The sequence below is a fragment of the Amblyomma mixtum genome, chromosome 3 (assembly GCF_055824585.1).
Source record: "Amblyomma mixtum isolate Tamu chromosome 3, ASM5582458v1, whole genome shotgun sequence".
NCBI classification, from domain to species: Eukaryota; Metazoa; Arthropoda; class Arachnida; order Ixodida; family Ixodidae; genus Amblyomma; species Amblyomma mixtum.
The window spans coordinates 346527578-346549065 of NC_143014.1; the positions used below are offsets into that span (position 1 = coordinate 346527578).

A 21488-nucleotide genomic window follows, 5' to 3' on the forward strand; every position below is an offset into this window, starting at 1 on the left:
TAAGATTTAGGGCTTAGAGGGTTAAATGAGAACGTCTAGTTTTAAATAAGAGAGTTTACTGGTTTCTGCGCTCTTTTATGTCACTGGGGCCAACAAGTTAGGAGCGACGGGCTGCGATGGCGGCCTGCGATGGGACTGCTGGCTGGTGGCTGCCGTCGTTCGTCGCCATTGGAACTGTGCGGCTGCGGAGCTCCACGTTGGTAGTGTACAGGGGCGATGGAAAGAAATGCGAACAAAGGAGAGCATACGAGGTCTGTTAGAAAAGTATCCGACCTTTTGCCGAAAATAAAAACTGGCATAACTGGAGCTTTGGAAACCTAATCACCTTCAAAGTAGTCTTCTTGGGACTTCACATACCTCTCCCAGCGGTGCTGCCATTGTTGGAAGTATTCCGAAAAGGCCCCTTTCGGAATGGAGTTTAGCTCAGCAGTCGTTGCAGCGATAATGTCCCCTCTTGTCCGAAATCGCGCTCCTTTCAATGGCCTCTTGATTTTGGGAAAGATCCAGAAGTCACAGGAGGCCATATCAGGAGAGTAAGGAGTCTGCTTAACTACAGCAGTCTGGTTTTTCGCGAAAAAAGTGTGAATTTAGTGCGAGGAATGTGCAGGTGCATTGTCATGATTGATGCGCCACTTTCCTGTTGACCTGAAGTCCGCTCTCTCGCGCTGCACAGCACCACGCAGGCGACGGAGGACATCCCTGTAGTACTCTTTGGCCATTTTTTGACCCTGTGGGGTGCGTCCGCGTGGTGTACCACACAGAGGGAGTCAAAGAAAGCAGCCAGCATCACTTCGACATTGCTCCGCCCTTGGCGGGCCTTCTTTGGTCTTGGTGACGTGGAATGCTTCCATTGTGACGACTGGGATTTGGTTTCCGGGTCGTACCTGTACACGCAAGACTCGTCACCAGCGATTATGGTGTTGATGAAGTCGGGGTCACTGTTTGTGGAATCCAGCATATCATGTGAGGCTTCAACATGAAGCTGCTTTTGCTCCACCGTGAGCAGCTTCGGCACGAATTTCGCCGCATCTCTCTCCATCGCCAAATCTTCGGTGATAATGGAATGTGCAAAAAAATTGGTGATGTCCACCTTTTCCGCAATTTCTCTGATAGTCACACGACGGTCCCGCATCACCACAGCGTTCACTTCGGCAATGACCTGGTCATTTCGGCATGTTGATGGCCGACTGGAGCGTGGCTCTCTCTGCACCGATGTGCGGCCGTGTTTAAACCGATTGTACCACTGCTTAATCTGTGTGCTGCTCATAGCATTGTCACCGAAAGCCGTCTGAATATTCCGAACGGTTTCCACTTGGCTGTCGCCTAATTTCTGGGAAAATGTGCTGCAGTAGCGCTGCGCCTGTCGCTCCGCCATTTTCCTTGCAATAAAAAACCGACGAGAGCATTGCGCACTGCCTCACTTAAACGCTGCGTGCCAGTGACTGACGCTATCGGCAGGCGGGAAAAAATTTGTGCATGCGCGTGAAGGTTCAAGGTAGGCTGGTGCAAGCGTGCTTGTTTCAAATCCATCAGATTTTTGCAAAAAAAAAATAAAGTCGGATACTTTTCTAACAGACCTCGTATACGCTCAGTTATTCGTATTTATTTTCATCGCGCTTTTACTTCGGTGGTAGCAGAAATACGCTAGATTCTTCCGTGATGCATTCTAGGATACCCCTAAGGTCTTTTTCTTACCACCCAGGTGAAAGCGCCATGAAAAGAAATTCGAACCGCGGAGAGCGTAGGCGTCGCGTTGTTCGCGTTTCTTTCCATCCCGATAGTACACACAGCGTAATTGCTGACTCAGACACACATTTTTTAAGGCGGAAGCCTTTAATGCCTCATCGTTGTAAGCAGGAGTTGTCGACAGAAATGTCACGCTTTTCAATTGGACGAAATGGTCGTGACGTCACAGTGCTCGAATTTCAAACGGGCTAATTGTACCTTGGCTAGTAACCATGCTACCAATTAAATGGATGGTATAGTGATGCTCCAAGTAAGTTGGCCTGAGTTTAGTTAATTGCTTAATTGACCAAGTAGCGGAATTAACCTTTCTACTTAGACCAGATAAATAAATAAAACCGAGTAGGAAATTGTTCGAGTTGGGGAATCGAACCAGGGCCTCCGGAGTGTGAGACGAGCACGCTACCACTCCGCCATGCCTGCTCAATGGTATGGAATGAACAAAGGCGTGTCTAGTAAATACAGTGTCTTCGTTCACTTCCACCTTCCTCCCTTCCAGTTACGACGATGTTCAGGTGTCCACCGAGATATGTGAGACAGATATATTTCCTTTCCTCAAGAACCAATTTACGGACGAGCAAGGCGTAGCGCCGAACGGGGGATGGCGTTCTGTGGACTCCCTGGCAGCGTTGCAACACGCTGTCGCGTTCCACTCTTAGAGGCGAAGCTTAACATCTGAACCACACATCAGTGACACAAGCAGCACCTCCGCGCTTAAGGATTTCGTCTCACCGCACTTTAGGTCAACAAAGCACCTACCTGATTTTTTTTTTCTTGCACCCGCTCAAATTTTCGGCCGTGTAATAAATAGATTTTCATAACTAGATTTTTATTCCTCATGGTTGCATTGTCGAATATGCCGGACACAGTTTTTAAAGGTTCAAGGTTAATTTAGTCCGCTTGAGCGTCATTACCGTCCGCCTAAATGCCATTAACATAAGTTATTGCACTTCAGCCTTGTAAAGGTGACCTGCGTAGCTTGGGAACAGAATCCATAAACTCATGTCGGCATGCTGTTAGGTCCTCTGTTTTCTGTTCCTTTTATTTTGCCGCCGCTGTGGCTCAGTGGTTATGGTGCTAGGATGCTGACCCGAAAGACGCGGGTTTGATCCCGGCCGCGGCGGTCGAATTTCTTTGGAGGAGAATTTCTAGAGGCCCGTTTACTGTGCGATGTCAGTGCACGTTAAAGAACCCCAGGTGGTCGAAATTTCCGGAGCCCTTCACTACGGCGTCTCATAGCCTTAGTCGCTTTGGGACGTTAAACCCCATAAGCCAAACCAAACCAAACATTTTATTTTACAAACGATCGCTAGGAAAAAGACATCAGTACAGAATACTTTATACGTGCCGTTTGCTGACTCACGGGTTATCGAATATGAATGAGTCACTGCCTTGTTAATTACACAGTAAAACCAATTAACCCTGCTTACGTCCGTACATACTCATTCTATTGTTGTCAAGGCTACAGTTATCGAGGAATCTTGGCGGAGGCTTTAACAAATTTCAAACTCTGTGAAAAAGTAATAAAAAATACAAATCATAAACGGGAAAGCAGAGAGACGACAACGAAAGGCAGGTATTTCAAGAAAAACCTTCCAGCAGAAGGTATTATCAAACAATCAATTTTCGAGACAGAAAAAAAACAAAGCGTCGCGTGAAGTGGAAGAATATGCAGATAATTTAATTCTTCCAGAGTTACAGAGCAAGGAAAACAACCGTTGAGCGCGCATTTCTTGCCTCAAAATCCCCTGCACAGCAAAAATGAAAGAAATATCCAGCACGCACGTAACTTCGTTTTACGTATTCGTGACTGACGTTTAGGTCACACGACCGAGCAGTGCCACTATTGCGTGATGGCTTAAGCCAGTTTGCTCAGAAACGGAATTAATACTTGCTCCTTACAGGTATCTGTAAACGTTTTTATGTTCAGAGTTGCTCATATATGTGTGTGGCTCATGTTTGTGAATAGCTTGTTCAAAAAACATATCTAAATAATTCGCAATCTTTTCTTTTCAGATCCCAATAAAAGTAAGTGGCACTTCTATTTTTTTGTTCTGCGCCGCATTCTCCTATTGATCGTCTTAGTCGCCATTGTTGAATTGGACAACTTGAATTTTATTTCAAACAGCAGGGCAAAACTGAAACGCATGGTATTTAAGAGTCAGTTGGAGAACAAAGAGTCTTCGTTTCCGCTCTTTACAGCTATTTCGAGCACCCCGCCCCGGTGGCTCACTGGTTACGGCGCTCGGCTGCTGACCCGAAAGACGCGGATTCGATCCCGGCCGCGGCGGCCGAATTTCGATGGAGGCGAAATTCTAGAGGCCCGTGTACTGTGCGATGTCAGTGCACGTTAAAGCACCCCAGGTGGTCCAATTTTCCGCAGCCCTTCACTACGGCGTCCCTCATACCCGGAGTCGCTTTTGGACGTTAGACCCCAATAAACCAATAAACCAACCAGCTATTTCGGGCAGTGTGTCTCGAAAAAAGTATCCTACGTTTGTTTGTGGATGCAGTGTACTCACGATGTTCTCGTCAAAACAGCGAAAATATTTTTTTTTATGTTTTCAGCTACGTGTGAAAGTAAGTGGTCATTTTGATTATATTGTTTAACAGCGGTTATTCCGCTTTATGAGTAAGCTTGTTCGTGATTTTTGAGCGGCAGTGCTAAACTTTTACTGAGCTACAAAAGAATACTATCAATATGCGCATATACATACACCAGGTGTTTCAGCGAAGGTGCACCAATTTTTTCTTTAAGATAAGCTGTTTAGGTACAAAGGCAGCTTCTACGGCACAACAATACCTGCGTTGGCGGACCTCAGAAAACAAGTAAATAATGTTCACTTGTTAACCGCCTAACTGAATTCTGACCACTATTTTTAACTATAGCAGGCTAATGGTTGCAATTAGAGACCTGTAGCCGGTTGTTAGGAATGGTCATATCAGTTTTTTGATTTTCGAAAACGCCTCTACCCTCGCCGCGGTGGGAGGTGAAAATTTGGCAGCATTTTGCGAAAATACATGTGTTTTCGAAAGCATGCAGGCAAAGCAGCCCCTCCAGTACATGCAACTAGTCCAAAAAGCCAAACAACGTAGAAGCCACAGTGGCGAGGGAAACCGCGTTTTACCAATTATAAAAAAAGATCTGATACGGCTATTACTAACCACCAGCTACATGTGTCTAATTAAAACGAGTAGACTAACTGTTTTTGTTAACAAACTATTTATCACTAATTGGTTAAGCTGCTAACTATTTAACATTATGACAGCCGGTCTGATTTCAATAAGAATTTTTAGCAACAGAAGAAACAGCCCTGTGTCTGTACAGACTGATGATGGCGCCAAACGATAGCAAGACGGGAGTTTTCAAGGTACAGGGCCAAGTTGCAGCAAGTGCTCCTCCTGGGATGTTTTTCTATATAGCAAGAGCAGTGCCGCAACGACCAAAAATGGTCCATTAATCCGGGTTAATGGCTCAATGCGCATAGTGGACGCATAACCCCGATTAAATTTCTTCGTCTTCCGTGTTTCTCTTCTTTAAAACAAGGGAGTAATTACTGGTTGCCATCCACACCAAGCGCAGCCATACGGTGAACTTGTGAATGCTTGAAACACTGATGAAAAAATTATTGCTATCATCATCAGCGTTAACTGTAGGACTCACCGCATTTCCGCACGTTCTCATTCACTGTCTTAGGAGACGGCGGAGATCAATTCTTGGAAGCCGTAAGTCCTCGTTTTATTTTTATTCAAGCTGGTTCAGCCTTCGCGGCTATGCATTGTGGTCTTGGCTTGCCTAGGCTTGCGCTGAACTGTCTGCATTTATGCAAGAAGTTTGTGGGGTCCTCTTGGAAGCCGTCATCAGTAGGGAGAGACCTTTGCAAACGGAAGCGAGCCCTAGGAGCTTCCTCTGCTATTGTAGCCTAGCCAGTTTTAAAGGACGCACTAATCGCGGCAGCGCAACTACCTAAGCGGGGAATTTTTTTCCAACGAGCGTCGCTGTAGATATATATGGTGGGCCTCTTCGATTGCCTACCTTTGGGTGCCTGCGTCCTATCCGCGGGCTGCCATGGCGCGGAGCCAGGCTTTCGTTTTCCTCGGGTTGCTGCGCGCACCTGCTTTGGCTGCACAGAATGTGTTCGTTTTTCTCTCGCTGTGCGGTTTCGTCAGAACGATTTTGTGCTGGCAGCGCTCGGCGCGAAGCCGTTTTCATATGGACTAGAAGGACCGGGGAACCTCATGTGAAGTTCTCATCGATCTTAACCGTTACCTAAGCGCTAGTTTAGACTTCACTACGGTGTACATCGTATGTGTCGGCTGCAATCCTGTTTTTCCTGACAGTTCTCACTGTTTGTTTGTCAATTTGCTATATGTTTGCGTATTTACTGTGTGTGAGTGATCGTGTGTACGTTAGTGTCCGTGTGCGTGCGTTTGCGTTCGTAACCGCGTGAGCGATCGTATCTGGATCGTCTCGCCGCTTCGAGAACTCAAGCGCTTGCTTAGTAATACAGTCGTATATTTCGAATTCGAATTCAAGGAATATTTAGGCTTTTGAGTGTGTTCGCCCGTCTAATATTAACATGGTCCTCGAGGCCTCTCTCAAGAGCACCCTGAAACTCCACTACGAGTATACGATCAGACACGCGCATGCATGTATGTATACGGTCTAAGTGTGAAGCGCGGCAGAAATGCGAGGCCTTGTTTTCTGCGCAGTGCGTGGAAAGGCACGTATCCTTTGAGGCATGCTGAAAAATATTTCAGAAGCACCACATATATACATCTCCTCGCATTTGAATGATTGAGGAGAAAAACTTCAGAATACGGATGATCGAGCAAGCGCACGCAGTACGCGAAGCACCGTCACAGAAGGCCGGATTTAAACGCCTTTTAATCGAGTGTTGACTCTTTTCGGTGAAGCTAGTGCATAGAGATTTGATAGGCAGCTAAATTTCAAGAATGCGCGCGTTTCTACGAGAAAAACGTTCAACCAGCTGATATGAGCATTTTTCGATATTATGCCCACATCCCATGCCGGGAGCAACTGCATGCTGGCGGGCCAGTGACTACAGTTGGACGGAACGTGTTTTTGTTTTTTTCTGCTTACAACCCAAAGGAAGCAGTTGACCAACGTAGAAATCCTTACGACCACGGCTGATGTCAATAACCATACAGGGTCGATCGTCTGCGGTCATATTGCTGCGTGTTTGCCCAACTCGCGATAATCTGAGAAAACGGCGTGTCATTTGATGAGCCAAGCACGCGTATTTTTGGCGTGAGACGTGGTGTTTAAAAGGGCGTTGCAGTGAGACTGCTGGTTGCATGCTATGAAGATTTTTCCCAGTTTACGCGCCCTTTTCACGAGAGTACGGAAGGCATCGAAGGCCTGACACTTTCGTCGTAGTTGTCGATGTGTACGCGGCCCAGCGCTATCAGCTGTACATTCTCCAACTGCGTGTTAATTTTCAACAGATTTGAAAAACCTGATTGAATTTAAAACTAACTTTAAAACTTTCATTTATTTATTATACAGTCTGACATATCGGATCAAGATTGCACATCGGGGGTAAGTTCCTGATAATTAAAAAAAAGTTTAGAGGATGGCACGACCTTCTTCTTGTATTTTTGTCTGCTCATTATGTTTCTTACCACAACGACACATTCATTAGACAATTCTTCTTACATGAATATTAACCAGCCGGCGCGGTGGCTCAGTGGTTATGGCGCTGGCATGCTGCCCCGAAAGACGTGGATTTATATAGTGCCCGCGGCAGCCGCATTTAGATGAAGACGAAAGTACAGATGCCCGTGTACTGTGCGTAACCGTGTTAATGAACCCGAGGTGGCCGAAATTCCTGCAACCCTTATGTACGGCGTTTTTGTAGCCTGTTTTGAGACGTTAAACCCTATAATAGTGAACCATAGATATAAATCTAAACACGATCTCTCATCTTATGAATTTGCGTATTTTAGCAGAAGGCTGCGTGTTGATCTTTATTACTGAAGCTGATGTCCTGCCTACTTAATAAAATAAAAAGAAATTGTTTACACGTGTAATTTATGGCATTCATCAAGAATGCGTGTAGTCACTCAGGTGCAACCGCCGGGTGGTTTCCTTTTTTGCAATTATTCTTCTTTTGTTCACTTGATGTACACAGCGTAACAAAGTTTCCTGGATTTTTGACATACAGAACTTTATATAACAATTGAAATCTTAGTAAGCAAGCTTCTGTGCCAAAAACAGGCATTATCGCAGTAACCATGTGGAGGAAAGAATGCACATAGCTATAGATGAGGTTGCTGGTCAGATGCTGCTGCTTAATCAACGAAACGTGATAGAAAAGGCTCTCATTCACTGAATCATCTTAATTGCCTTCACTCGACGCCACGAAGATTAACCAAGTTGCGCCCGTGAAGCGATGTGAACACACTTTCAACTAAAGACACATAATTTTTCTTGCGTCCGCTAAGGCTGCATAGTAAGGAGCGTTTCGTGTTTGAAGCCATTCTGTAAAAACCAGCTGGCGCAGAGGTCAAGAAAAAGGGGCACCTTTTTGGGGTAAACCTGCGTGGCTTCCTATTTAGTGTGATGCATGGGTAGCTGAAATGCTATTCCTAAGAAAACACTGACACAAAAAATATTGTAGCCAGAAACTAGGCTGAGCGCGTACTGTGATACTTACTTGTTAAAAATTGCTCTCACTGGGAGTTAATCGCAGAAGTATATGAAGTCGCGCGTATGTTCTTAATTACAATGCGCTGGTAGTTTGTGTCTGCCTTTCTTTTGTTCACCAGCTGTATCATAGTGAGATAAGAGTTCTAAAATATGCCAGAAAATAGAAGCATTCACTACGGTAACCGCCTGCATAGCTTGTAAAGTGAAATAAAGGGAGTCTTAAAACATGCAAATTTTATTTAACTTCAATGATATCTTACAAGCTTTTTAGAGCGCTGCTCTTAAGCGCCCGTTTGAGCACCAGCTCTTAAGCCCGTACTTGTGCTCATTTTGTCCGTGCCTTCTTTCCGCATTTCCCGTCCTTGAGCATCATGAACAGCTTGTGATGCTATCACATTGCCAACAAATAATAGAATTAGGTGTCCCCGAGATATTTTGTGACTCTCACTTTGCGGCAAATCCCGCAGTTTTACACAAATGCGGCTAGCCCCTTATGCGAGGAGCAGTCAATAAATTACCAGACACGCTTGCTTCACCGTCAACTGAGAGGTTAATCAACGGGGTTCAAACGGAAGTGGGAGCAGTGCACCGAATTATGGAAGGGAACATGACAGGGATAATATTAGGAGACAGGAAGACGTATCAGAATGAGGCGCAGAAGAAACGCGAGTTAATGACCTCCTAGCTACACTGCGCAGAGTAATTACGGTGAGACTACCTTAGCCATACTGTTAAGAAACTGTTTGGATAGCTTTTCTGACGAATCTATATGCTGGACAAAAGAAGGGCAAACAACGAAGATAATCTGGTTTCCCAACCCATGAGTAAGAGTGCAGACGATGACGTCGTTTTAAATTATAGGAATATATGCACAGAGGTACTTGCGTCTCTCCTGCCCCAGTTTGTAAACTAAAGGTATGCAGAAAAAATTTAAGAATCCACACCAAGGTAAAATCGAGAGAGGTATTGATCATTGTTAACTCATGGGTTACAGCTCTTGTGGAAAAAAAATACATGAAAAGACATTTAATTCGTATACTGTGTTCAGGTAAGTTCTGGTAGGTTTTGAAGCAATTTAAACGTCGTATGTGTCATTTCAAACTCTACAACAGATAGAAGCAGACGCACTATCGAACCTTTAAGCCGAAAACATTGTGATGCAGGAACCCTATCTGTCCGAGGCATCAATTTAACGCCGTTAAACGGCTCTACTTAATTTCTTTCAGACAAGTGGCATTCAAGGCGTTTGGAACTTGCTTTTATGTGCCTCTTCTTCAGCGGCGCCACTGCTGAGAGTGCAATTCGCAGAGCAAACATGTCTTATGCAGAAGGTGCGGACACGGCGCTCTTCCCGGCGAGGAGACGCACGGAGAGCGAGACCGGGGGAGGGCAGTGCCAGGAGGAAGGGCACAGTGGAGGGAGCAGAAAGAGAGGAGAGGCGAGGGAGCAGCACTGATGAAGGTGAGATATGCCACTGGCTGGAAATATCTGCTGCGCATTCGCGGAAAGCGCATCCGCCCCCTCCTTCATTTCCTTGTATTTGGGTAGTAATTGCCAAGGTTTACTGCGTGGGTACTGAGGCTGTAATGAAAGCCTTGTTTAGACGATCAGCAATAAGTGTTTAATGCGAAGAAGCAAGTGCAGTAGGTACAGTAAGTTATAAAGTATCAAGAACAAAGACCTCTGCCTGCACCAGTTGTGTGAAACAGGCCCTACAATTAAATAAATAAGAAAAGATGCAGTGAGAACATGACTTGGATATAGGTGGCTGTCAGAAGCTGTTTACATCATCTGGGTCGATACAGGAGGCCACTGTGTACTTAACGCCTCTCCCAAAGATCCTAAGGGGTGCTCTCGGCATGCACAGTTGAAACACTCGCTGCTTAATAAATATTTTAGGAATTATCACTGAGCTCGGAAATGAATGCACGAACGAACAAATTTCAGGAAAGGATAGACTAAAGCAACCAACATACGACGATATAACAGAGCTGCGCCAACGGTAAATATCCGTTCATGCAAAAATCATTGATGATTGCAGCCACTTTTGCTTTGATATTCTTATTTAGCTAATAACTTGTGCGCAAAAGAAAAAAAGTGCGCGTGTTAATTCGGAGCAACACGAGAAAATCTTTCGGCGGACTAAGAAGGAAGAAAGCGTGGCCGTGCAGCTAATCCACATTTTCAGATTGAGAATAATGGGTTTAACGTAACATGCACCAGAAGTTTAAATAAGCGACACTCCGGAATGGGGAAACGAACGAGATACTGGTTCCCTTTGTATGGCACTGATCAGCTTAGACAGACAGGCCCAGTTCATATTTGAAGCACCAAATATAACACCTGCAAAAGAATACAACCATGCTTGCCCTGAAAACCAGAAAAAAAATGAAAATCAAAGCCCGTTCACTCTTCCTTTCGAGAAGCCCACGTCCGCAACCGCTACGCTGGCATAAAAGCCTTGCTGATGACGTCATCCCCCAAAAGCTTCGCGAAAGACGTTCCATTGGTCCGTCGTTCTGACTGACAGTTGAAAGACGGGCGTAGTCGACGCGTCGCGCAGCCTGCTCGTTCCGCGCGAGCAAAGCGGGGACAATTTGTGGGCACACAAGCCAACAAAAACAACGTTTTTATTTTCTTGTCCCGGTTCATAGTTACCTAGGAGAGTTCTGTGCGCTGTGCGGTGCCGTAGAACCTTCCCCTCGTTCGCACACTCGACCACTCCGCAAACGTGCTGATTCTTGCTCGCCCTTCTCCGTTGCAAGACACGAAGTTAGGAATAAATGAAAGGCACGAACATACAGAAGAGACATACTGGCACGCATTGAAGTGGATGGGTTTCACAAGCTTCCAATCACCTGTGGGCTATTTATCAGCCTTTTCATATCGCCCATATAATGCGCAAGTTGACTTCGGCTGGCGCTGAATACCGCCCTGCACACGCAGCTTCATCTTTGGACATGCAATTGCACGTGGTAATATTATATTGCCGGCCATATACTGCACACTAGCGAGGAGAAACACGTAACTGTCAGAATCAAGGCTTCAATAGAGGTAGAGAGAGACTAACTGCTACGCGTGCACGCGGGTGACGTGTACAAGATTCAATGAAAGATTTTTACAATACTGCGTTCGCAATGTCAAGGCGAACGGATATTTGAAAAATCTGTGGTTTCTACCCCCCCCCCCCCCCACCTCTCTACCTCTCACTTTCAGTTGCGTGCTAAATAGTCCTAGGATTTCTGACTCAGCCGAGCCGCCACTAATAATTTTTAAACCCCTCAGATGCCGCTTGCCAGGATTCACTTCGATAGCTTCCTGGAAATACATTTGGTTATCCCAACGCTGACCGCGCAAGCCGCTCACAATTTTGCAGAGCTAACCGGTCAAGGATAGAATTTTTTTAGGGCTTCTTTCGAGAGTCTTCCGTGCCGAGTTTTTTAAGCTTCGTGTAACTTCGCACGGACCAATGAATCTCCCATCGACGTCCATGGGCTACGAGCTGCCATCAATCTCGCAATGTGTCCAAACATCAGCGCTCGCCTGCAGCTCACACCTCTTAGCCTGAGTCAGGTGGCATAAGTTAGTGGCGTTGATCTGACCAAGGGTCCTCCAGTAGGTGGAAGTTCGGCCGTTGAGGCCAATTACTTGAGTGAGCGACGCAAAGCAGTTCTCCCGGAAAGCGCTCCACAACATATCAGGCATACATCAAGATACTCCAAACTAATCTTGCATCAAGGGCTCCGAAAAGTAGACATCGCCACAGCAGGCGGCTGTTGCAGTGCACGGGAAAGCATAAATTCATATATCTCTTTCGATTGCAATTGGTTGCTAGCTCAAAATACAGTACGGGAAGAAACCAATTTGACAGGAGAGAGCGCTAAAACCAATTTCAGTATTGCACCAACTAGCCAGCAAAAACGGTCTCGCTTATTTTGGATTCTCGATTCGTGTTCTTCAGCGGTTTCGCGGGCGTGGCGTTGTCTGGCGTCTTTCCGCATCTGTCGGAGCCGCCATTGCTTCTCAGCCTACACTCCTACTCTGGTGCCACCTATGGAACCACTTAGCAGCTGGAAGTGTGTAGCAAATATGTTTCATTTATTTAACCGGAACTGTGATTCACATATTGCTAAAATACTCTGAACAGCATTTTCCAAGGTGTTTGGTAGAAAAGTGCCCCACGTTATATATATATGTAACTTCTTATGGCATATTTGTAAGTGGAGTGGAACTACTGTTATACTCAAGGGCAATGCCGCTTCGGTGAACTTCATTGGCTGTGATTTCGCTTTTTTTGTAACAGAAGCTGCCGCTCTTCCTGAAAGCTTATTCTAGGTGCTTTAGGAAAAATATGTTCTCCAGACAACTCTTCACTAGTATTGCGCACTGAACATCATACGCGCACGTAGCAATAGGGGGTCAACTTTCTCAAATACAGTTAAACTGCTGCATATTTGTTACATTTAGGCTCTTTCACAGCTTTTGAGGCTCTTAGAACTCAACTGAAGTATGAATGTTGTTGAAGAATAACCGGTAACCTGAAGAAAATATATTTCTGCCATTATTCCTCCATGCTATATTTTGTCGACAATCAAAGTCGACGGTGACGCTTTAACATAGCGAACAGCGCAACCTCAAGATAGACTGCTATTTAGAAAAAACAACAGATAACTCGCCTGAAATGCAACAACCCACCTCTCGGTTTCCTTTTAGTATGATGTGTAAAAGGCAAGTCACAGGCAGCTAAGGAAAAACTGTTTAAAAGTGTAACGCACAAGATAGCTCGCGACCGCTCTACTGAAGAAACTCAATATGTGTTTGAAAAAAAGGCAGTAAGAGGTCTCGTTTAAAATTGCGGTGCCCTGAACATCTCAAAAGCATTGCGTACTGAGCCATTCCTGCAGACTCTACCATTTTAACAGCTTCTCGGGCATATCGCCTTTTAATATAAAATACAAAGTTTTTTACACTTTTTAGCGTTTAAGGGAGGTTTACACTGTGTACTATTCGTAGGGAACAGGAGCGAAAACCTCTTCCGTGGATTCATTTTGGCGATTTTTCAGGGAAATTTAACAGATTTGCTTCACACCTCCCATGAACAGGGGATTCTATGTATTTTTTTGCAGATTTGCATTGCTAACATGGCACTAAATGCGTAAACATTGGGAGAATCACGCTATCGAGAGGTTTAAAGAGTTTTATGTTCGATGGCATTATGCCTCCGCTAGGCTCCAGACTTCTTGATTGTATAAAACAGCCAGAACATGAGACATCTACAGAAGCGTAAGCCTGCTACCGAAGTGGTTCCTCATATTGTATTTTTTTGCAATATGCTTGTACACTGCCGCTTCAGAACACTCTCACATGTGTGCTGTTTTCAACCTAGCTAGATGAAGGTTTCAGAAATTACCTGCACTGTAGTGGTTTTGCACTTTTCTGAGGATATCTTTCAATCAGCTTAAATTGCCGCAAGGATAAGCAGCATGCACGCATGTAACGTAACCACCTTTAGCCTGTAAAGCATGTTGGAGAACCTACATGGCCCTAGTATATCACATGTATTCTAATACTCACTCTATTTAACATGACACTTTGTACACAAGGTTAGAGCAGTAGACGCCAGCAGCAGCTGACTCTCCTTTGCATTACATCTGTGCAGAAACGCACGAGCGGCTGATACGCTCAAGGGACAGCCCACATGCCTTGTCTGTTCTGCAGAAGAATGGCCTGAGGGGCGAGTTGGTGCATGATGAAATGAGCGGCGGCGCAACAAGGACACTAACAAGAGAGGGGACACCACATGCGCACACTACCAACTGTTTATTGCATGGAAAGGTGGCATATTTAAACATACATCTCAGGCATGACACTCATCGCATTTTCGCTCGTAACCCAACACGTGGAAAAAAGCAGCAACATCAGGATAACAGACAAGAAACCTTTAATCTCTGCAGAAAAAATTTAAAAGATTCTGATAACACAACTTAGAGGAGGCCATTCCGTAGCAAAAGCAGTGTCAAATAATCGTAGGAAAAGAAGAGTCAAACATGAGAAGAAAAAGCAGTAAAAAAAATTACAATCGTAGCAAAGGCAGAGTCAAACGCAATAAGCAAAAGTAGTCAGTACCCGAAAAAACAACAAAACGGAAAAGACAAAAACAGTAACAAAATTAAGACCCCACCTAAACAAACAACAGACGGCCGCTAGAAATGCAGGGCTGAAAATATGCGCAGTACATTACGTCACAAAAAACTGTCAAGAAAGGACACTTCATTTCTACGGAGGGATACAGAAGAGTCACTAACACAAGTGTTTCCCTTCTTATTGATTATAAAAGCCTCATTGCCCTTGTCCTTATTGATCATAAAAGGGTCATTGCCATTGTCTGTTCTGTTCAATACCGGTACTTTTTATTTGAGAACTGCGTTGCCATTTTGAGTTGTACTTAATTAGCCTTGTTATAGATGCAGTCAATAGTTCAGCCAAAAACTCAACTCTGTGCCCGTAATCGGAGAGCACTGGCACAAATAAGCCTCCGCTTGTTTGTGCCATCAGTGTTCTTCGCATGGTACCCTCTCTCCTAACAGAATGTCTAGATTAAAAAAAGATTTTCACCCGTGCCCGCATCGCAGTATCAACGAAGCTGGAATATGCATAATACTCTTTACTGAAACGGTGCCCCTTAGTCATCATTTAGCGTTGACTGGATTAACTACATAGCAGCAATACACTATAAATGCCCTAAATGCATGTAATTAAGAGACATACCTGCATTTTGTCTCAACAACCTGTCTTGTGTGCTAAGTTGCCTCTTCTGCACAGTCTGGTTGGTGAAACAAAAAAAAAATTGTTCACTCCTCAGCGTTTGTCAGTATTTTTTACATTGCGAGACTGATAGCGTGGACTGGTTTCCCGTGCGAGGTTTCTGTCCTAAACAGCTTTCCTTCTAAAAGCACCTTCATATATTTATAAATGTGCATTCCGGCACACACATTCTGTGAGTGATATTGGATTTGCAGCTTTTAGACTGCGATCGATGGCATCTGTGCAATATCAGAACGAGAGTATGTATCACACAGCCCAAGAAAAATATTTTTCATGAGAAAGAAGTGAAAAAAAAAATAAACAGCAATAAGAAAAGCTTATCAAATTTTAGGGAAATTAAAAGATTGTTGTTGAATACAGTGAATATGTGCTGTCAACATTTCACTTTATTGTGTTAACTAGCATGCAAGTAACGCTGGTTGATGCATCCAGGGCCAACTGAAGGTGCAAGTCATGGAATTGTGTCATGGATACTCCCTAAGGGTGAGTGGAAGGTCTTCTACGTTGGTGCTTCAAGTTCTCCTTCTGAATGTTGAACGAGGTCCCCATTCAGGTGTGCTCCAATATACAACCAGCTATGTTCTTCATCCCTTTAACACTTTCGTTGCTGAAGACGAGTTAGGTTGGCCCACGCAGTACGTACGGCTCTCCTCGAAGACCATGTGGGCACGTCGCAGTTCGCGTAGGCACCAACTTCCAACCAAGATGATGCTTTATTGTATGTTGTGTAGGCCGAAAATAATCTGGATGCTCATAACAGCCTCGCTACGGCGGCTTGTATACGTGCGGTTACAGCGCGGGCGAAGCAAAGAAACCGGCCTAAAACGATGATATGTTGATGCTTAGTTAACTTCGGCCGAAAAAATCATTTTCTTTTCTTATAATGAGAATAACGTCACCAAGGTGTGCTTCAGTACGGAGTGCTCGGATTCTGAAAGCGATGGCATTTCGGCGAGCTTACGTGAGGGTAAACGTCGAGATTTTCCCGTCTTCGTCTCAGCGTTTCACATTTAGATGTGGGAAATAGACGTATCTGGACTTCACGCTCAATTAAGTGGAGATTCGGGACGCTGAAAACATTCAGTCTCGCAACCGAGAAAAGAAAGCGTCTTTTCGTAATGCTAAATATTGCCACGTATCATAGTAGTGTCCGTTCGTCTCCGCTCAAAACCGCAGGAAAGGGGTGTTATCATTTTTATTCGTGACGCGTGAAGCGACCTGACTAATCTCGATTGATCAAAGCCGTGTAGAGCTGCATCTAGGTGTTTCCCGATTACTCTAGATGATCTTGGCCTGTTATCTCGAAGTTTCCTTGCCGGCTTTAAATTGAGCGATGCCGCGAGCGGCTGGCATTCGTAGTTCGACGACTGACGAGCACGTTTGTTGCTTACGCCGCCGCCGAGTGATTCAGTTCTTTTGCGGGCGCAAGTCATCCCAAATAAAGAGCTTCGTTTGCAAGCCTTGTTGCTGTATTACTGACCGCTGGACTGCCATCACTACAACGTGACAATATGATTCCGTTCTGGTAAAGAAAGCAAGGCTTTCCTTCAATCTGGCGCCAGCAAACATCGGGCGTCGCTTTCCATGGTGCCTATACAGAGCTCCTCAACCCTCTTCAAGCGGTCAGACAGCGACAGCGCAAAATGCACACGAAGAGAGACTCGGATGTGGTACGAGGAGAAGGGTGCCTCGATGCGTAGGAAGCTGCAACGACATACCATTACATGCACTGTATTGAAGCGTTATGCTCAGTATCCTGCTTGGAGATGTTCTGTAGTAATGCAGCTACTAGACCGATTCTTTGGCAGAGAAAACCAGTCTTCTTGCAGCGACGGTGCGCAAAAGTGAACATTCTAAGCAAGCACGAAGGCTGTTCAGTGAAGATGAACATCCGTACATGTTTTCTAGTAAAGCCGAATTTTCAAGGCGACAGCCGACAACCTGAACGCAGGGCATTCGTATAACCGTAGTCTGTATAATTGGAAGGAGCCCAGAGATGCGCCGTACGGGCGCGGAAGTTTCCAGGAAAGAATTATTACCTGCACCGGCGGTCGTGCCCTCGATATGCCTTCGAAAAGAGAGCTGAAGCGGAAACAAAAATCTGATAGCAAAGGTCAGGCAGCCCTTCAGTTTACATTTGTAGATGGAATAAGGAAGGTTACGCCGTTGAAGCCGTCAGAAGGAACTTTGTCACCAAAAACGTGAAGACTTCCAAGGTAAAGGGTCAAGCCATAGAACTGTGCAAGGACTTGGCTTTAGATAGACTTTCAAGAGCTGTTAACAACCGTAAGCGCAATAGCCTAGGACTTTTTTTTTTTTTACCGTGAAGACGCACAAAGATGACAAGCCGTTCCGGTGTATTGTAAGTGAGAGGGATACGTGGCAAAGAGAGATTAGCTCTTTTCTCCAAAAGTGTTTAAAGAATTTAGTTATACAAGACCCTTTTATTGTAAAGAATTCAGGTGATGTGGTTTCTTTCCTACAGGGTTCCTCATCTTTAGGTTACGCTGTCTCTTTTGACATAGAAAACCTGTTCTTTTCTATACCGCATGATGACCTATTTTGTGCAGTTAGGTCTTGCATCGACGAAAATGGTGTAGTAGATTTTTGCAAGCAGTAAGTTACAAGATATCTTAATTAGATGGCCCTTAAATGCATTTGGTCTATAACACAAAAAGAAAAAGAAATTCGCTTCCACAAAAGTCTCTGTTCAATGCTGTAATGCAGTGCAGAACCAGTTCAAACTAGTCTAAGGCGGTCGGAGGAAAGATTTCAGAGTTCGTGACTCTCTCTTTTGTGATTTTACTCTCATCTTTGGAAGCTTTTACCTTCTTGGTACGATATAGCGGACCAGCCTCTCGTGAGGAATCGGGCGTGTACCCACAAACAATACGCCATTACTGGCTAGCGCATATGCCCGAGAGGAATCTAGAATGCGTTCGCTAATGCATTGTAAACGTGTCCTGATGACACAGCAATGTGGCGTATGGCTGGCCCAGCATTGAGGGTCCGATTCATGCGTTGAACTTGCGGCGGTGCGCGCGCTCCTTGAGATACTGCAGCACGCTAGTAATTATTATAGAAGACAGAAGCCTTTAAAAGGTATGAAAATGAATTAGCGACCTCATTAGGTACGCTGAATTTTGTTGATTGATTCTAGTTACAAACCTCAGCCCTGCAGAAATTTCACAGTTAAGGGTACTTACACTTTTTGATGAATACAGCAGTATCCATTCACCCATGCCTATATAAGCACCTCACTGCGCTCACCCAATATAACTGGTAGCATTAGCCTGTCTCAGCCCGATGCCCGCAACACAATCGTTACGGGGCACATCAATTAAAAGTGAGTAAAGGGGCGCTTGACGAATTATTGTCAATTACAAGGGAATAATTAGTGTCACTGGTTTGAACAGTTGAGGCCGCCACGTGTGCTTCCTTAAAGAGTAGTTCTTGGCACCTGACCTAAAGTCAGTCTGTCAGCTTGCTGTGCGAAATTTCCATCCCTTAGAAGGCTTCGGTGTACCCTAGTTTTCTCAGCAAGCCATTTTGCGGCGGTCTCAAGCAGCCACCTTCCTTGTGGCCTGATGCGGTTGTAGAGATCAATGTGCCATAACGAGCGAGGTGTTCTATTCTTACCAACGAAGTTGTTATAAACAATGGTAACGACATTGAAGCTTGTATGCGCGCAAGAATATATACTAACACTTAGTGAGATTTTTAAATCATATGAAGTGGTACATTTCAAAACCTTTAAGATCTAGATAGGACGATGTAAAAATTGAGCTTAGCCGCTACCTGTAATGCAAAGGCAATGCAAAAAAATTAGACATTTTATTTCCGCGTCCCCTAATTGTGAGGTCTTGAGGGAAGAGGGGTTACAAGGGCTGAAAAAAAGTTTGATGCAAAAGCTTTGAACAGTTTGAGGCATCGCGTCTATAGTTCAGAGATATTCAGTTTCCGCTTACCTCCTGTGGAGCGGCTAGCTACATGTATGTCAAGCACCGTACGCCATCTAACAAAATCTAAGAGCGATCCAATTTGTGGCAACTCCTGCAAAAGAGCAATGAAATTCGACGAAACAGCAGGTGTTGTCTCCCCGCCAGAACCGTGGCTTGATTTGCGCCCACCCTATCTATTGGACTGCGCCCTCTTTCGATCGTTCAAGCAGCATGAAAAACGAACCTTACTCTTACTCTGCTCTAGCTACAATTGGCACTGAAGTTGTCCGATTTCCCGTACCACTTGCATGCCTTGGTAACTGATAATCAATTTGAGAAGTGCTCCCAGAATAAGTTTTAGCGCTTAAATTTTAATTGAGCACTTTTTAAAGTTTCTATAGCCTACAAGAGACTTTACTTGTTTGTGGGTTATTTTATGTCATCGGGGCTAAAAAGTTAGGAGCGATGTTTTTGTAGATAATCGAGGAGTAGGAAAACCGGTATACGTTTTTTCGTTTTTTATTGCGAAAAAGTTAAGCATACAGAGCTCTTTTCATTCAAAAGACACACTAATCATGCTAACATAAATAGAAAAGACATATTCTAGTGAACTAATGACTACGAAGTGATGTTTTCCTTGGTTTTTCATTTTTATAAATTAATTGTCACATTGTAAACTACCATCTTCAAACGCAACATCACTTCCGTCAGACTAAACGAGACAGGCCTGAGGGACTGAGGCTCTCCCTTCGACTCTTGTTCATTTTGTTTTGTTTTGTGCCGTTGAGAACTCTGTCTTCCTGATTTCTGTTTACCGTGGCCTCTCGATCGAATGCAATCATCAAATTTTATTTTCCTTTGTACAGGGTTCAAGGGTGGAACCGACTTCTACGACGAGGTTGCGAAATTGGCTGCCTCAGCTCATGATATATGGAGAGGTAAAATTCGAAAGCCTCATTCAGAAGATAAGAAAACAAAACCATTATTGTGTGCTACAAGAGGGAAAATACCTCTGACAGGGTCACAACGAAAGAAAAAAAGAAAAACAGCACACTGAGTGCAGGATCCTGGCTCATTATATCCACATTTTTACATAATGTCACCACAACATATATTTTTAGAACATTTTTTTTAGGCAACCGGGTAGTTGCTAGCGACCTATGAGTATAACTGTTGACGAGAACTGCAAGCGTAGAGGTTATAGCTATGCGGCTATAGGCTATAGGCTATGCAAGGGCATAGTTCTTGTGCGGGACATATCCCAGGTGTTTCAAGAAAGGTGATCAGTAATTATTTAAAACAGAGTTTTTGAGGTAAAGACAAGCTTTTTGCAGCATAATTATACCACAGTTGGCGGACGTCAAAAAACAGGCGAGTCATGTTAACCAGTGAAGTTTCAAATTAAATTTTGGTAGTTTTAACTATTGGTGATTGGCTCCCGCTTCCAATTATTGATTTTTAGCCGACCGTTAGTAATAACCATATTAGCCTTTACAATTTCGAAAGCTTGATTGCCCTCGCCACTGTGTCTCAACTATTTTTGGCCATTTTTGGCACCATTCGAAAACCGCACTCCGGTGGCGGGGATAAAAGCGACGTCAATCATTCGCGTCAATTTGTCACGTGGTCTGCACTCTCCCACCCAGGCTGGAACACCGTGACAATGCACGAGGAGTCTGCTGGCGCTGCGTCAACGAAAAGTGATAAGGTGCTCCGACGGCACCCGCGGCGAGCACATGCTTTGCTGATGCGTGGCGATAGTGATGACCAAGGTACGCCGACTGCACATGCAACGCAGCATAAAGCGGCGCAAAGTGTACAGGAATAAAACAAGAATGAAAACAGCGGAGATAGCTTAGGAAATGTCTTGAAGTGGTCACCTTTTAAGCAGATTGTCTTCGCGTCAGTTGAGCGCTGACATGGCTGCAACTTTTGGATGCAGCTTTTCGACCACTGAAATGGTTGGCATTGTTACCGCGTACGTGCGCGCGCTGAAGAATGCCACCTTAGCGACACGGTTGTACGAAGATGCGCATTCTGGTTGCCGTGTGCCTTTCGCTGCACTTTCACAAGTCTTTAGTCGTTTTCCGAGAACAATGTCGGTGCCCCCTCAACGTTAAAGAAGAAGTCAGTTGTGAGCGAAGAGTTTGAAATGGGCGTCTTGAACTTTGTGAACTTAACCCACAGGAAAGCGTGAGAGAAATCGGCGATGCATTGGGAGGCGGGTTCTCTTCTGTTTGGAGAGTTCTCAAAAACCATAACATGTACCCGTACAAGGTATGCCTGCAACAAGCACTGGGAGGGTC

The 21488-nt window shown here is 44.7% G+C and overlaps 1 protein-coding gene across 1 annotated transcript; it reads left to right on the forward strand.

Moving 5' to 3' along the window:
• Nucleotides 1–9738: 9738 nt before the first annotated feature.
• On the forward strand, nt 9739–21010 carry LOC149356258 (uncharacterized). Its single transcript, XM_089576292.1, has 4 exons — nt 9739–9877; nt 15674–15724; nt 20049–20120; nt 20829–21010. Exons 1-4 carry the CDS (start codon nt 9739–9741, stop codon nt 21008–21010), a joined length of 444 nt encoding a protein of 147 aa, XP_089432418.1.
• Nucleotides 21011–21488: the final 478 nt, after the last annotated feature.